This window comes from Verticillium nonalfalfae (assembly GCF_003724135.2).
Source record: "Verticillium nonalfalfae strain VnAa140/NRRL 66861 chromosome Unknown scaffold_53, whole genome shotgun sequence".
Classification (NCBI taxonomy): Eukaryota; Fungi; Ascomycota; class Sordariomycetes; order Glomerellales; family Plectosphaerellaceae; genus Verticillium; species Verticillium nonalfalfae.
Genome location: NW_021167278.1, coordinates 176,952 through 191,649, shown reverse-complemented (window position 1 = coordinate 191,649; position 14,698 = coordinate 176,952). Strand labels below are relative to the sequence as shown.

The 14,698-nt window shown below is 59.5% G+C and overlaps 7 protein-coding genes across 7 annotated transcripts; 2 read left to right on the top strand and 5 right to left on the bottom strand.

Moving 5' to 3' along the window:
• Positions 1–6: 6 nt before the first annotated feature.
• On the bottom strand, positions 7–671 carry D7B24_007055 (uncharacterized protein; the record flags this gene model as incomplete). The annotated part of the gene is made up of 3 exons (XM_028641172.1): positions 7–192; positions 360–529; positions 611–671. The coding sequence occupies 3 exons, from the start codon at positions 669–671 to the stop codon at positions 7–9; spliced, it is 417 nt and encodes a 138-aa protein (XP_028494849.1).
• A 1,455-nt stretch (positions 672–2,126) lies between these two features.
• Positions 2,127–2,907, bottom strand: D7B24_007054 (uncharacterized protein; the record flags this gene model as incomplete). The annotated part of the gene is made up of 3 exons (XM_028641171.1): positions 2,127–2,318; positions 2,400–2,549; positions 2,659–2,907. 3 exons carry the CDS (start codon positions 2,905–2,907, stop codon positions 2,127–2,129), a joined length of 591 nt encoding a protein of 196 aa, XP_028494848.1.
• Positions 2,908–4,091: 1,184 nt separating this feature from the next.
• Positions 4,092–5,327, top strand: D7B24_007053 (uncharacterized protein; the record flags this gene model as incomplete). Its single annotated transcript, XM_028641170.1, has 3 exons — positions 4,092–4,512; positions 4,610–4,908; positions 4,980–5,327. The coding sequence occupies 3 exons, from the start codon at positions 4,092–4,094 to the stop codon at positions 5,325–5,327; spliced, it is 1,068 nt and encodes a 355-aa protein (XP_028494847.1).
• A 222-nt stretch (positions 5,328–5,549) lies between these two features.
• Positions 5,550–6,718, bottom strand: D7B24_007052 (uncharacterized protein; the record flags this gene model as incomplete). The annotated part of the gene is made up of 2 exons (XM_028641169.1): positions 5,550–6,565; positions 6,631–6,718. 2 exons carry the CDS (start codon positions 6,716–6,718, stop codon positions 5,550–5,552), a joined length of 1,104 nt encoding a protein of 367 aa, XP_028494846.1.
• A 2,657-nt stretch (positions 6,719–9,375) lies between these two features.
• Positions 9,376–10,027, top strand: D7B24_007051 (uncharacterized protein; the record flags this gene model as incomplete). The annotated part of the gene is made up of 2 exons (XM_028641168.1): positions 9,376–9,522; positions 9,581–10,027. The coding sequence occupies 2 exons, from the start codon at positions 9,376–9,378 to the stop codon at positions 10,025–10,027; spliced, it is 594 nt and encodes a 197-aa protein (XP_028494845.1).
• A 617-nt stretch (positions 10,028–10,644) lies between these two features.
• On the bottom strand, positions 10,645–11,874 carry GLE2 (RNA export factor gle2; the record flags this gene model as incomplete). The annotated part of the gene is made up of 3 exons (XM_028641167.1): positions 10,645–11,002; positions 11,083–11,534; positions 11,608–11,874. 3 exons carry the CDS (start codon positions 11,872–11,874, stop codon positions 10,645–10,647), a joined length of 1,077 nt encoding a protein of 358 aa, XP_028494844.1.
• Positions 11,875–13,317: 1,443 nt separating this feature from the next.
• D7B24_007049 (uncharacterized protein) lies at positions 13,318–14,698 on the bottom strand (the record flags this gene model as incomplete). Its single annotated transcript, XM_028641166.1, has 2 exons — positions 13,318–14,044; positions 14,130–14,698. The coding sequence occupies 2 exons, from the start codon at positions 14,696–14,698 to the stop codon at positions 13,318–13,320; spliced, it is 1,296 nt and encodes a 431-aa protein (XP_028494843.1).

Sequence of the window (14,698 nt, the reverse complement as noted above, 5' to 3'; positions counted from 1 at the left end):
AACTTTCTACAGACCGCACTCGGCCACGTCGACCTGCTTCGACGACGCCTCGACGCGCCCCAGCTGCACCGCCTGTCCGTTCGTGAGGGCATTGAGCGCGTCCAGCGCAATGTTGAACCCGGCGAGCGCATGGTCCACGGCCAGCACGTGAATGGTGCGCCCGCCGTACGCAAGCTCCCAGCAGGTGCCGCACTATCCACCGGGGCACGGCACACGTCAGTCCTCGCTCGCCAAGACGGACGGGTATGTTCCTCCGCATCAAGGCGGCGGCGCACGCCTCTCTCTCGTCTTTGAGACTTGGACAGCATGATGGGGAGGGGGAGGGGGGGCAAGGAAGCGAAGGGCACGGAAGGACTCACGTTCGGCGAGTTCCAGCCCGCGACGGCCTCGGCGCCGCCAATGTAGGGAAACCCGGTGGCCTGGCGCTGCGTCGTCCAGCCGTACCGCGTCGTCAGGCCGTTGACGCCGTCGGAGCAGCTGACGACCGAGAAGGAGCGGTCGCCGTCGTCGTAGCCCGTGTCGTAGGAGACTGGAAAGGGCGGGGTTCCAATCAGTCTCGCGTCCGCGAGGAAGGGAGGACGCCGAAAGCCCGGGGGGGTTGCCTTCTTACCTGTCACCGCCGAGGCCATGGCCGCCATGGCCGAGATGCCGAGATAGTGGGAGATGCGCATGATGTTCTCGCTGGGTGGGAAATGGTGATGTCTCTGGGCAACGGGGTGAATGCTGCGTACGGAGGAGGGGGGGGGGGGGGCGGAAGACAGTCTGCGGCGATGGCTCGGCTTTTTAAATACCAAAACAAGCTATCAGCATCTCCATCTGCCTACCTACGTGACATACGACCATGGCGCATGTCTTCGTGACGTCGGACCCTTGCGTCTCCACGGCTGCCCTGTCCACGTCCTGCCAGCGCACACGTCGCCAGAGGCCCGAGCCGCGACGCTTTCTCTCCAATGGCGACGACTACCGAGACCAACCAGGTCGGCAGTCGCGGGGACTTTTGCCCCTCTCACCCACACCTCCACTCCTCGTATCTGTACCGACGATCCCGTCCTCGCCAGGCGAGTGGAGTCGGCGCCTTCGTATTCAGCGTGGGCAGCGTCGCAGGGCAGCAGAGGGGAGGGTCGGTTCGACACATCCAGGAGTGGGTGGTGCTGGAAGCGCGGCAACGACGGCAATACCCGGACAGTCCTCGGTGATCAGCCCACGGCCGCGGACGCGGGGTGCCGGTGGTACGGGACAACCAACGGGGCGGCCGTCAAGGTGGCGCCAGCTGGCCGGAAGCGGACGGCGCCTGGGGACCGGCGTGGTTGGATCGGGTTCGGCGGGGCGGGGCGAAGAGCAGAAAAGGGCAACACGCATCGCTTCACACATGTGGCTGCCAACCACAGGGGGCAGACAAAGTGGCTGCGCATCGCTCAATGGGTTTCTGATTTGTGCTAGTCTGGAGAGGGACATATCGAGTAGACGGGCTGCAGCTCAGCACACGAACACGCAATCCAAAACTCCCGAAAGCCTCAGTCTCTGTCAAGCTGCCTAACTACTTGGGATCCACCGCCGCATAGATAGACTGTCCCAGCAGACAGAGAGAAAGTGGACGACCTGATGAGACAGGTTGTGAGGGCATCAAATAAACGCGATGGTTGAAGACGTGGATACTGGGGGTGGGAAAGCGGGACAAGTCACCAAAAGGCGGAGAATGCCCTGACCCAATCAGAGCCGAGCGGGGAGAAGCATGGCTGCGATGGTTATTCAAGTTTCAAGCTCGATCGCCGATCGTGTCGTTTGGATGGTCAAGGCGGGTCAAGACCAACACGGTCGAGGCAGGTACACTGACCCAGAGGTATGGAAGTTTTTTGGTGTCAGCGTGAAGCAAGTGAGCCCTTTGTGGGCCGGCCCGTGGGAAGAGGTAGCCAATTTCGAAAGAGAAAGACGAGGATATTTAGATCGCGAACATCGATACAAGCCAGTAGATATGCCACGCTTGCTCCAAACGCCTGCTGCCGTGAGTTCTTAAAAAAAGAAAAATTCCCCCGCTCAAGTCAACCCGACAATCATCGCCGTTGAAGGGGGGTCAAACACGCGTCTCTCAATCCGTTGTTCGAGGCGACAATGGCGAGGCGGCTTCATCAGCCACCGTTCTTGCCGTTCTTTCGGCGATCCAGGCTGGAGAAACCCGCCAACGATTTGTTGTTCCGCTTACGACTGGCGTACACCAACCCGCAGACGTTACAAAGCGTGCCGGGCCCATCGGGTCCTGGCCGCCATTCAGGGGTCTGCACTCTGTTGCACGCATGGCACACGAACCGGGCCGCGTTGCGCTGTGGGATGAGAGAGGGCCATGGGTCAGCAGGTGGCGCGGGGTGATGGGACGGGACGGGACGGGACGGGACGAGACCTACACTCGAAGAGTAGGCGCCGCCCTGTTCTATGCGCGAGTTCCTGCGGTCGTCCCTCTCCTCCGCCTTGCGCAGCTTCGCAAGGGTGGGCAGGAGACCGTCGCTGTATACCTGATGGGCATACGAATCGGGATCCGAGGGGCTCGAGCGATTCTGGACGGAATTGCATGTCAGTCACCAGGCGTCAGCGGTCGACAGCCATCACCCGTGACTCAGGGGGCGATGGGCAGGCGACGAAAGGGAAATAGGGGCTGCCCCGTACCTGGTGGTCTTCGAGCTGGGCCGCCGACGGCCTCGACGATCCACCGCGCGAGGAAGCGCCTTTGGACGAGCCGCGCTTGGAAGAGGATCCACGCTTGGACGAGCTCCGTCGAGAGGAGCAACCGGCTTGATCGTAGGGGCCGGGGTCCTGGGGCGAAGGAGGGTCATGGCGGCGGCGAGTCGGGAGAGACGAGTCGGTGATGGCGCGTGGAAGGTCTCTGTTGTTGGGCTGCTGGGTGGAGTTTGTCATTGATTCGAGGCCCTAGTCGTGGCCATCTGTGAGGACGTGTCGGTCGAGTTGGAGGGCGGGCGTTGTGCTCATCAATGCCTGATGAAATGCCCCTTGCGCGACGGTGATGGCACTGTTGACTGGGACGCAGCGATGATGGTGGAGATGGATGTTGTGTTGGCTGGTGTTGCAGGCAGGAGGTGGTAAGGCTGGCGGTGCAGGAGTTGGGTGGTAAGGCTGGCTGGTAGGCGGTATGCTCGTTCGGGGAACTGAGAGTGCCTGAAGCGGAGAGGACACGGGGGAGGCAACTGCCTATATAAGCAAGGTATCAGACGGCCGTGTCGAGTGACAGAGACTGGGATAGGCCGTGAGCGACTTTTGAGGCAGCGAGAAGGGGGGGGGATAGAGAGAGAGAGAGAGAGAATGATTGATGATCTTGGCTGTGGACGGAGAATCAAGAAAGCCAAGAGGCAAGAAAAGGGTCTCGCGCAGGGTGGGACTTGGGATGGGCAGATCGAGATGTGATGCAATAGAGGGGGAAGCAGGATGGGAATTTGGCGAATGAGAAAGACGGTGCGCCCGTACCAGACGAGATGGGAATTTCGTACGGGAATCTGATGTTGTTCCTGGGGATGACGTCGGGCAGTGACGACAGTGGGGACCACCCTGTCTTGCTCCCTTTTAGGTCTTAACGGGGGAGGGGCGAAGAGAAATGGCATTTTGGCCCACAATCCCATGCGCCGTGGCTCGCTCGCCGTGACGCCGAGTACGGTCGGCGGTATGGCTGGTACTGCTCGTTGCCTACTACCTTGATAAGGTACCTTACAAAAAGTTCCTTACCTAAGGTACCTACCTAGTGGAAGCTGAGTCACCGCTCCCCTGGCCAGGACCGACCCCTCTCACCTCACGGGTCCGACCCCTCCTGCCTGCCCGTGCGTTGCCCTGTGGCTGAAGCTCCGATGATCGGGCTGCTCCCGAATTTTCCAGCCACGATCAGGGACACACAGACGCACTCACTCACTCACTCGCAAACGGCCCTGCTCACTGACTGGTCTTGCGTGTGATAGACGACGACCAACCCCAGAACTGCCGACTCACCTAGGGCCTCTCGACCATATCGAGAATCATCCGCCGTCAGGGACCTCGGGCACTCGTCACCTCATTCGCTCGTCCAACCCCCCGCCAAGGGCCCCATCATCATCATCATGGAGACCTTCGTTATCAAAACCCCTTCGTCCTCCGCCAACATTGGTCCCGGCTTCGATGTCATCGGCCTCGCCCTCTCCGTCTACCTCGAGCTGCACGTCACCATCGACCGCGCCCGCGCCACCTCCGCCGAGCCCCTGAACTGCCGCATCACCTACGAGGGCCAGGGCGAGGGCAGCGCCGACATCAGCCTCGACCCCTCCGCCAACCTCATCACGCGCGTCGCCCTCTACGTCCTGCGCTGCCACGGCCAGCGCATGTTCCCCGTCGAGACCCACGTCCACATCAAGAACCCCATCCCTCTCGGCCGCGGCCTCGGCAGCTCCGGATCCGCCGTCGTCGCCGGTGTCATGCTCGGCCGCGAGGTCGGCCACCTCGACCTCGACCTCGACCGCCTCTTTGACTTTTGCCTCATGATCGGTGAGTCACCATGCCGCCCCTTCTCCTGCCAGGAGAGACCACGCATCCGCCCCGTCCCCCCTGTCCACTGCTTGCTCACGCCCGATGCGCACCGCAGAACGCCACCCCGACAATGTCGGCGCCTCCCTCTACGGCGGCTTCGTCGGCACCTACCTCCGCCCCCTCGCCCCCGAAGACACGCAGCGCATCGAGATCCCCCTCGCCGAGGTCCTGCCCGCCCCGGCCGGCGGCGTCGACACGGGCGAGACCCCGCCCGCCCCGCCCCACGGCATCGGCCACCACATCAAGTTCCCCTGGGCCAAGGAGATCAAGGCCATCGCCATCATCCCCAACTTCCAGGTGCCCACCCACCTCGCCCGCGAGGTCCTGCCGCCGCACTACACCCGCCCCGATGTCGTACGTCTGCCCTTGGTGCTGCTGCTGCCGCTCCTCTTCCTCCCCTTCTCTTGACTGACGCGTCCGCCCAGACCTTCAACATGCAGCGCATCGCCCTCCTGCCCGTCGCCCTCGGCACCTCGCCGCCGGATCCGGAGCTCATCCACCTCGCCATGCAGGACAAGATCCACCAGCCCTACCGCCAAACCCTCATCCCCGGTCTCAGCGAGGTTGTCGAGTCCATGTCGCCGAGCAACCAGCCCGGCTTCCTCGGCGTCTGCCTCTCCGGTGCCGGCCCCACCATTCTTGCTCTTGCGACCGGGAACTTCGAGGCCATTGCCAACCGCATCATCCAGACCCTCAAGGACGCCAACCCGAAGCAGATCGACTGCGAGTGGCGCATCCTCGAGCCCGCCGAGGGCACCCAGGTCATTCGGTAGACGTCTGGTACGAGATCACAAGGGCTGGTCTACGAGGAAAAGCTTGGACATCCCTGCAAGGGGGGGATAATTGCAAGCAAGAAAAAAAGCAAAAAAGACTTAGAATAATACCCGTTTACCATGCCGCTGTTACTGATGCCGCCGCTGTTTGAGGTCTTTGACAAAGACCACAGACACCCTTCCTGCCCGCCTGCCCGCCTGCCCGCCTGCCCACAACCGTTTTCACATCTCGTCAGTAATGGTGTCACCCGACAGCCGCCTCTGCTGGCTCTGTTGGTGACGCCGGTCCGCAGCTATCCTCTCCCTAAGCTCCCGCACGCGCACTTCGAAGCCCACAAGGTTCCACACCTCGTTACCGGCAGCACGCCCCCGAGGCAGTCCGTAAGATGCATGTGCGTAGTCCTCTTGTGCGCTCAGATTGGGGCACGGGTCTCGGCTGGGAAGCCCAACTTGCTCTTGCGCAAAGCTTTCGGCCACGGAACCGGCGAGAGCTGCCTCGGCTGCGTTGCCCCTTTGCACGAAGCGGATGGCAAAGGCTCCCACGAAGACCGACGCGGTCCCGGCCCTGTGAATGTACTGATGACCGCCCGAGTTGTGGAACGTCGGCGTCCAGGATAAGCTACCCTCTTGGGTCGCCACCAGATGTTTTTCGTCACTGCGCACGAGGATGATACCCTTCCCTGAAGGTCCAATCGCCCCGGCCATGAGCGTACCCACGTAGCCCTCGATCGCAGCCTCGTCTGCGTCGCCCTCGGAACCATACAGCATTGCCAATGTGTTGGGGCTGAAGGATGCAATGTCGGTGAGTGGTAGGGCCTGCTGCAACTCGTACAGAGACAAGTTGCTGGGTTCCCAAACGACGATCGGCCTGGATTCGCCTTGCATCGAAACGCCAAGTGATGCCAGCTTTTCGAGCTCGCTCCGCAGCTCGACTGCACTGCCCGCAAAGTGAAAAATAGCAGCACCTAGGAGAGCCTGCAATTGGGGTTGTGCAGGCGAGTGTCGCCTCAGACCCCAGAGCTTGCTCAGACTCTTCTTCTTCTCCTTCTGCTGGCCCGGGTTCAACGCCGCTTGGGCTCGATCCTCGACCAGGGTGCCTGACACGGTCGTTACACCCCAAGATCGCATCGTGTGTACTGTCTGATCCGATGGACCATTCCAAGCCTCGTGGTCACCTGTGATGAGGAAGACGTTGGCGGCATCCTTGCTTCCCAGTGCCATGCGCGCTCCGAGCGTAGCTGCCGGCGAACCACATGGATTAGCAATCAGGCTTGTTTGCGCGTGCACGCCTGGCTCTGCGTACCCTCGATGTCCGCCCCAGTAGGGACCCTGCTGAGGGGTCCGCCTGTGGCAGTGCCCTGGGCAGTGCGATGAGCGAAGGATACAAACATGGCAGCCTCCTTAGTGCTGCGGCGAAGGGGCTAGGTGCGGGATATTGCTAGTTGATCGAATTGTGAACACAAACATGCTATGATGATTCTTGGCGAGCCGAGAAACCGCTGTGCCTATTCAGATGCAACGAGGCGATGTAGAAGAACAGGGCACTACCATTCTGAACCAGGAGAGAACAACGCGAGACTCATTCAAGGCGCAGACGAAAGGAATCACCAACTCGCTCACGGGAAGCTCCTTCACGCGTTGATCGCTTGTCGCTGGCCAACAAGCGAACTGTCGTCGAGCTGCTCACACGGCCCCAGACTGCCCCGAGGCGGGGAAGGAGGGAGGCCCCTCCAACTGCCCTCGACAGGAACGGCAGTTGTATTCGCTCTTTGGAAAACCCGGCGTCTCATGAAAAGATGAAGAGACCGTAGATGTGTTGCCTTGATTCTCCGGAGGCTCTCTCACGCCGCTGGTGTATTGCCAAGTTTCTCAAGGATGACGAGATGGCGATGCTTGGCATGGATCCAGGGGCGAGTCAAGGGCAGGGTGGTCCAGCTGAAATGGCTCGAGTCAATTGGGGGTGGTCGTGAGACGGAGGCCTTGGGCCCATGCGACAGGTGCTGCTGCTCTTGGAAGCAGTGCCTCGAGGGTCCCCTGCCCGTGCTGGAGCGTGGTGGGGGGCTGGAATGCAGTGGTGAAGGCAGTGATGGCCCGGTCAAGGGCTGAGCTTCCTGCCAACCCCCGCCGAAAATAGCATCAACGAACACAGTTCCTTCATTGAGGGTGCTTGTTGGTCGACGACTGACGAAAGACCGCCTGACTTGAGAGAGCGCGAGGTTCACGCAGGGCTCTGTATTAACCCTTGATGTTGTTCTGCCAGGCACGGAAGCGCCAGATGGATAGGCGAGAAACAAGTCAGAGGCAGGGTTCGAGACAGTGCATAGCATCACTGTGTCAACAACAGCGATGGTATGTCACCAATACAGGCCCTCCCTCGACCTCTCCACCTTCTGGCCCGGCCTTGTCGAGGCTCAACGATTCATAATGAACCCCAGAGGGGCACCGGGCACCACTCACACTTCCACATTCCAGAATGGCCCGATTTCGCAATCTCATCCGTCAGGCGGGCAGGCCATCGGTGAAAATGAACTACACTCACGGTGTGCTTGCCGTGCCTCGTGCATGGCGGCTCGAAAACGCAGCCTCGATCTGGCGGTGAGCGAGTGCACGCATCGAGGTGAAGCACATCCGTCTTGCCGCTCATTGTGGTGTGGTGTGGTGCATTGTGCTGTACCTCGTGGTCCCCTTCTCTCTGGTCTCCCCGTGCCGAAGATGCCCTGCTGCATGCATACTGGGGAGCCAAGGTGCTTCGCTTCCCGCATGCGCCTGCATGGGCGACAGGAGGTACTGCTCGCCACGGATTGGGGCTGGGCTGAGGTGGGCTTGAGTCCACAGGTTGAGTTGTTGTTGGATCCAGGCCAAACCTAAAGAGATCTGACCGCCCCAGGTGCCGGCGCCGCGGCAGGTCCGCGCCCCGCACCTTGTGGCCCAAGCTCCTCAACGTTTGGTTTGGTGAGGACCCCTGGCCGCGTGCTGGTGCTGGTGCTGGCTGGTGCGTGCTGGACTCGACTCGACAACGCCGCAACAAGCGGCAGGGGGTCCCTCCCCAAACCAACGACTCAACAGCCCCTCATTTCACATCGAAATAATGCGGTCAGGCGATCATCGCTGAGGCGAGGGTCGCTGAGGCGATGAGGATAGGGGTTGCTGGGCCCGGATGATGGAGCTACGAAACGCAGGCAGGCAGACAGTGCGTGTGCGTGTGCGCACGCACTCGTGAGCACGTCTATCTATCTATCTATCTGTTGGTGGGCATATCGCATCAAGATGATGCGCCTCCTGGAATTTGTTATCACGCCCGCATTCTCGTCCCATTACCTCCCTCTCTACCTCCCGCTGGAAAGAAGAGCAAGGTGGTGGTTCAGATACAGGCGAGCCTGCGTTCCATGCCACCACATCTCATGCAGCATACTTATCCGTCGAGCTCCTGATTCGTGTGGCATATTGCTTCCTCCAGTACCACCTCAGTACATCAGCACATTATGCTGCATTGAATCTCGTTGCGCTCCGTATCCATTCGCACAGTGACGGGAGATACCTACGTGGAATGGGTCCGTCACGAGAAGCAGAAGGACGATGCACATGGAGTCGATACGTACTGTACACGTGTGTGTGTGTTGATCAGGTCCCAGTGGGCCAAGCAAGCCTCCTCATCCCGCCTCGTTCTGCCATCGACCTAGTACATGGCAGATCAGATCAGGTACCTTTCAGGGAGGCGGCAGTGGGCGTTGTTCGATGTCTCTCCCCACCCCCTGCGCCTCCGCACCGCACCGGAGCTCCGGGTCAAGGTCTCGCCCACCCTGTCACCCATGTAGAGCAGAAGCAAGTAGCTCGCACCAAGCCGTCCACCTCCCGCCTCAAGATATATCAACCCGCACCCTTCCCTCCCGCCGCCTGCCTCGGTTTTTCCTGCCTTTTCTTTCCACTGATCTTGATTTCTCACTCACACGCGCCACCTGCCACACTTCAACCACCACGGATCCTACCCAGCTCTGCCATTCAACAAACCCAATATAGTTCCATCTTCAGCACTCACATCATTCAAGTCATGTCCCGAATCACCGCCCCCGTCTCCAAGCTCACCCGTTCCATCAACTCGGCCGCCAACCGGGGCCTCATCGATAGCCACTACTCTCATGGCGCCGTCCTGATGCCCAAGTACGCCGAGCTTCTCAAGAAGAGCCCGGAATCCGATGTATGTCGCCCTCGCCCTACCAGGGACGAAGCTCTTCTGATCTAACACACAACGCCAGCATCACGCCCGCTCCATCACCACAACCCACCGCCCAACCCCGCAGCCTCAACCCTCCAAATCCCACCCGCGCCCCCTCATGCAGACCTTCTCCTCGCTCTCCGCCGCCACAGCCTACACCGGCGCCCCCACCATCGACGCGACCCTCTTCGCCTTCCCCTCCTCCGTCGGCGCCGCCATCTCCGACGCATTCTACGCCCGCATGCCCCTGCTCCCCGACAGCTTCGCCCGCCACCGCCCCGAGGCACCCGAGGCCCGTCCTCTCACGCCCGAGATCAGCGTCGTCGCCGCTGACCCCGCCAACGCCCTACCCGTCGCTGCGCTGACCGAGGTCGAGGGCATGGGCGTCGACGGCGTCGAGCTGCGCTTCGCTCACGACGCGGAACCCGTCGAGCGGGAGTCGAGCATGTTGAGGAATCTCTGGGGCACCATGGAGAGCCAGGCCTGACGAGCCCTCTCTCTGCTCCTGAAAGCACTGGATTTGTCACGCGGACGGTGACGGTGACGTGCGAATGGCATTTGGCTCTTCTGTCATCTCTCCCTGTTGAAAGGGGGGAGGAATCTTTCTGGACCCATCGAGCACGCACGAAGGGAAATGCGACCCGGGATATCGTGATGTTATGAGCTGTTGGGTTCTTTTATAGGGGGAGTTTACTTTTCACGAACAGTACCCACACACATCTTACTTTAATTAGAATGCTTCACAATGCGCGCACCTGACGCAGCATGGCATTGTTTCTGCTAGACGTCTGACGATGAATAACATGACGTTATACGGAATCTTCCGAGCTGGACTGTTCCAGAAATCTCATTTGCTATCGAATTCATTACATGACCCTTTATTTTTTTGTGTGATCAATGCGTGCCATTTGGTATCACACGCTCCTGAAGAAGCGCCCCTTCTCAAATCACACCACCGCAACGTTCTCAGCTCCCATCTGCACGTGGATCAAGAGAGAGAGAGAGAGAGAGCAGAGAAGGACTATTCTAATCATTTCCGTGGCTGCACTCTCTGTCTTCTGACCCCGTCATACAATCACGCCCATTCCGCCATACTGCAGCCCCTTACCGCTTCTTCATTGTGGGCCTGGGCTTGCACTCATCCTGCTGCACAGGGTGGAGCATGACCTTGGTCTGCAGCTGTTGCGTGTTGTGCTGGAAGCCCTTGGACCAGTCGTAGCCCACGGCGTAGGCAAAGATGGAGCCGTTCTTGTTGAACTTTGTCGACGTGATGCTTCCGCCGACGTTGGGGTAGCCCTTGAGGCGGTGCTTGGCGTCCTTGTCCCAGAAGTGGAACGTTCCGTCCGAGCCGGCGGTGCTGAAGGTGCCGTGCACGGGGTGGAAGGAGATGTCGTTGACGGCAAAGACGTTGGTGATGTTGTTCTGCGGCGGGTCGCGGTGGCACTTGAATGAAAAGTTCAGGCTTTTGGTGGGAAGACCCGTCAGCGGGGGGAGTTCTGGGTGTGAGATGAATGAGGAAGAAAAACCAGTATCGTAACGTACCTGCTGTCCTTGTCCTCGACATACTGAATGGCGCACCGGCCCTCGATACTGCCGATAGCAAACCCAGCGGCGTCGGTGAAGCAGCTCACGACGCGCGTCTGCCACTTGAGAGGGCTCTGCAGCGTCTTGTAAAAGGTCGTGGGGTTCTTGAGGTTGACAATGTTGATGTAGCGGTCCGCCGTGCCGATGACGAGGAGGTCGTTCTTGACGTCGAGGGAGTAGACGCGGTCCTGGCACTGCAACGTCGCGGCGGGCGCCTGCTGTCGCATATCCCAGTACTTGACCGTCTTGTCCCACGAGCCGGACACGACCATCTGGTTGCCGCTTGATTCGAAGAAGCGCACGCTGCGCACTGGCTGATCGTGCTCGCCGACCTTGACTTCCTGCCGCGAGCCGAGGTCGCAGCACTTTACAACCTTGTCTGCGCCGCCCGAAATGACCTTTGTGCCATCCTACAGAACTGCGAGTCAGCTAGGCCGGCAGCAACCTCCGCAATGGAGGGATCGCGACGGAGGATAGACGTACCTTGGAAAAGTCGACGTTGAAGACGGGTCCCTCGTGATCGTATGCGTGCCTTCCTTCGCTCTGGCCGTTGCCCGTGACCTCGTATATCCTGACCTTCTTGTCCCAGCTGGAGATGGCGAGGAAGTCGTTGGTCTGATTTGTGGCGGGGGAAAAGGCAAGGTCGGAGACGGTGTCTTCGGGCGGGTTGCTCAGGGCGACATCCGACTTAAGGTCGCCGACGGTGTTGCTGGCCGACGAAGACGACGCGCTGCCGAAAAGTCCAGACATGGTGTCGATCGAAAGTGTTGTGGCTTGTGTTCCGATCGATGGACCTGGGCGAGGGTTGGGTTTTTTTCGTCTGAGTGTTGCAATGTTCAGATCATCGAGATCGGAAGGGTAACGCGGGCGAAGGTGGGTAGGCGCAACGCGTCACAGATGGGACCTTGATATACGTCGTCCTTCGTTCCTGGCCAGGAAGCTCGAGGTGAAGGCAGACAAGGCTGGTCGAAAAGAGCTTCATTGTGAGCCAATCAAAGAGCGCAATTCCCTCCAGCAGGCACCACCTGGCTGCCTGTCCATGGCTGCCTGACTTCAGGTTGGTACAAAACCAAGAGAACCTACCCCACCGATTCTGCCGATAGACGCACGTCCCTTCTGCAGGCCCTTAAAAAAAAAAGTTCACCAACCAACCTAACCATACATTCTCTTCCCTTCTTCAACCCCCCTCGTCCAACAGATCGCCATTCGAAGCTCACAAACAGAGACACTCTCTGAGCGTCTCAATTCTCTTGCTTTGGGAGAAAGTCCCCGGACACGTCTTCTCCTCACGGAAGGACATTGCGGAAACGCGCCGCCACAGAAGCACTGCGGCTGACCTCCTGGCCCTGTCCTCAGTCTGTCCTCCTCTGCCCTGCCCCGCCGCTACATTGGTCAACCTTTCTCTCTTGGAGTCTAGTCGGGTGGTCTTGAGACCTCATGGACGAAGATATGAGTCCGCGCTCTTGGCCGCTTGATCGGATCCTCCGTGGGAGGAAGGTCGGCTCGATGGCGGGGTAGCCGTGGGTGTCGATGCGTGCTGTGGGCGTCAAAGGGCCGGGAGGGTTTTTCGTCGAGCACGATAGATATGCGATCGCCTAGCCTCAACAGCTTGGAGTACTCGATGGGGCTCATTCTTGGCGCGAGGGGGGTTCACTGCAGTCATGGCTGTTTCTGCCGCGAGTTGCCAGCTTGTCTGGAGATTCACCTTTTCCATCTCTCTGGGGACTTCGCAGGAAGTCTTCCTCCAGTATGAGCGATGCTTCTCGCGGTGCGCAGTCGTGGCCGCTTTGAGGGAGTGTGTGTTGTTGAAGTTCTACATGATGAATATCAATAGAGTCAAGCACTGACGGTGGAGTCATCAAAGAATGGCCGCCCTTGTGACGACAAAACATTGCGTTATGGTTTCTGAAAGAACTTCAACAACACCCTTTATCTAGTCATCTCAGTCGTTTATCCTAGTTTCGGACTGACGAGTCTTGCCGTTCGAGTACCATTAAGTTGCTCGGCGAGAAGACCATGCATGCATGGACTGCTGTGGCTGGTCTTTACGGAGCGGCCATGTTCGATCGCAAGAATCAGCTTCTTAATTGAATGAACGGCTCATGTGTGACATGTGGTATTCGAAAAGCAAAAGAAAAAAAAAGTCTAACGCCAGTTGACTCCAGCCTTCTATCAAAGTCGCCCGTGGCTCGTTTACATCAATCCTCCCAGCACCACTTTACTGATGTTCGCCATCTCTGTTTTGGCGTGAGCCCTGCTCTGGTCCTCGAACTCCTTGACTGCACCCTGGACGATGATCTTGCGCACCCTACCATCGACCTTGGCGAATAGCTCGCCCACTGGCGCTGTCGCGACCGCAGGGGTGGGCATCAGGCTGAGTAATTTTGTGTATGTGTCAATAAGCACGTCGCACAGCGTCGCGAACGTCTCAAAGTAATCGGGCTCAAAAGGCAGCGCTGGCGTAAGAAGAAGCGTGTACTCTTCGCCGGGCAAGAGGTCTGTTTCGCTATGCGCAAAGTTGACGACGTTTGCGTTTTGCGTGCCACCGATTCCTCCGCTCATGGCGTCATCCATGGGCACGCCAATGTCGTTGGCGCCGCTATTGCTGCGTCTCGACTTGCCAACGGGACCCCGGCGAAACATCTGCGGCAGCCGGGCGCGTGACAGCGAGCTTGTCGACGAACCGGCCTCACCGTGTAATTGTTGGAAGGACTCGAACTCTTGAAGAAGGACGTTGAGACTGCGGAGAAAGTCGAGTGGTGTGTTCGAGTTGAGGTCTGCGACTGTGGGTAGCGACAAGCCGAGAAGGAGATAGTTCGTGGCGCGTCGCGCGAGTTTTCGGGGATCGAAGTACGGGAATCGTTGCAGGTCGCTTCGTTCGAAGACGACAGTGTTGAACCAGTAAAGACGCGATTCGTGTCTGTCATCTCGTACGTTAGCTTTGCTTTCGCATTGCAGACACGCGCACATGTTGATCGTGTTGGCGAAATCCAAAGGCGACTCACGCTTTACGCAGGTACTCCAGAGTCGCCATGCGCTTCTTCGCGAGCTCTTGAATCTGGAGGTGAACAACGGCGGCCTCGCTGCCAGCCCACATGCCAGCGTTGGCGCTGAGGGGTGCCGCCAGCCTGTCGTTCATGCTGCTCTGTCCGGTGGGCGTTCTGCCGAGCATCTTGGAGAAGCTGTCGGCGCTCGCCGGGCTTTGTATGGCATCGGTGTCCTTCGAGATCTTGGCAGCAGCAGCGAGCGCAAAGTCCGGCAGGGCGGGAGGTACTTTGCTGTCGGTGACTATGACATTGAAACCGCCTCCTGAGCTGCTGTTCGCGCGGCGCTTGGATGCTTTCGAGGGCGAGCTGAAAGACGTCTTGCGGCCAAAAGATCCTTTTCGGTCTTTGGTGAGGGTATTGTGTTGCGACAATGGCGGTGGCGGCGGCAGCTGGGAGGAGGAGGAGGACGAGGGAGGGTCGCCAGATGCGGTCCCAGGACGGGACTTTGTCGTTGAGGAGGACGAGAAGAAGGAGCTCGAGAAGAAGGGCGTGCTGCTGCTGGTGGGTGTCGTGCCAGACTTCTGCAT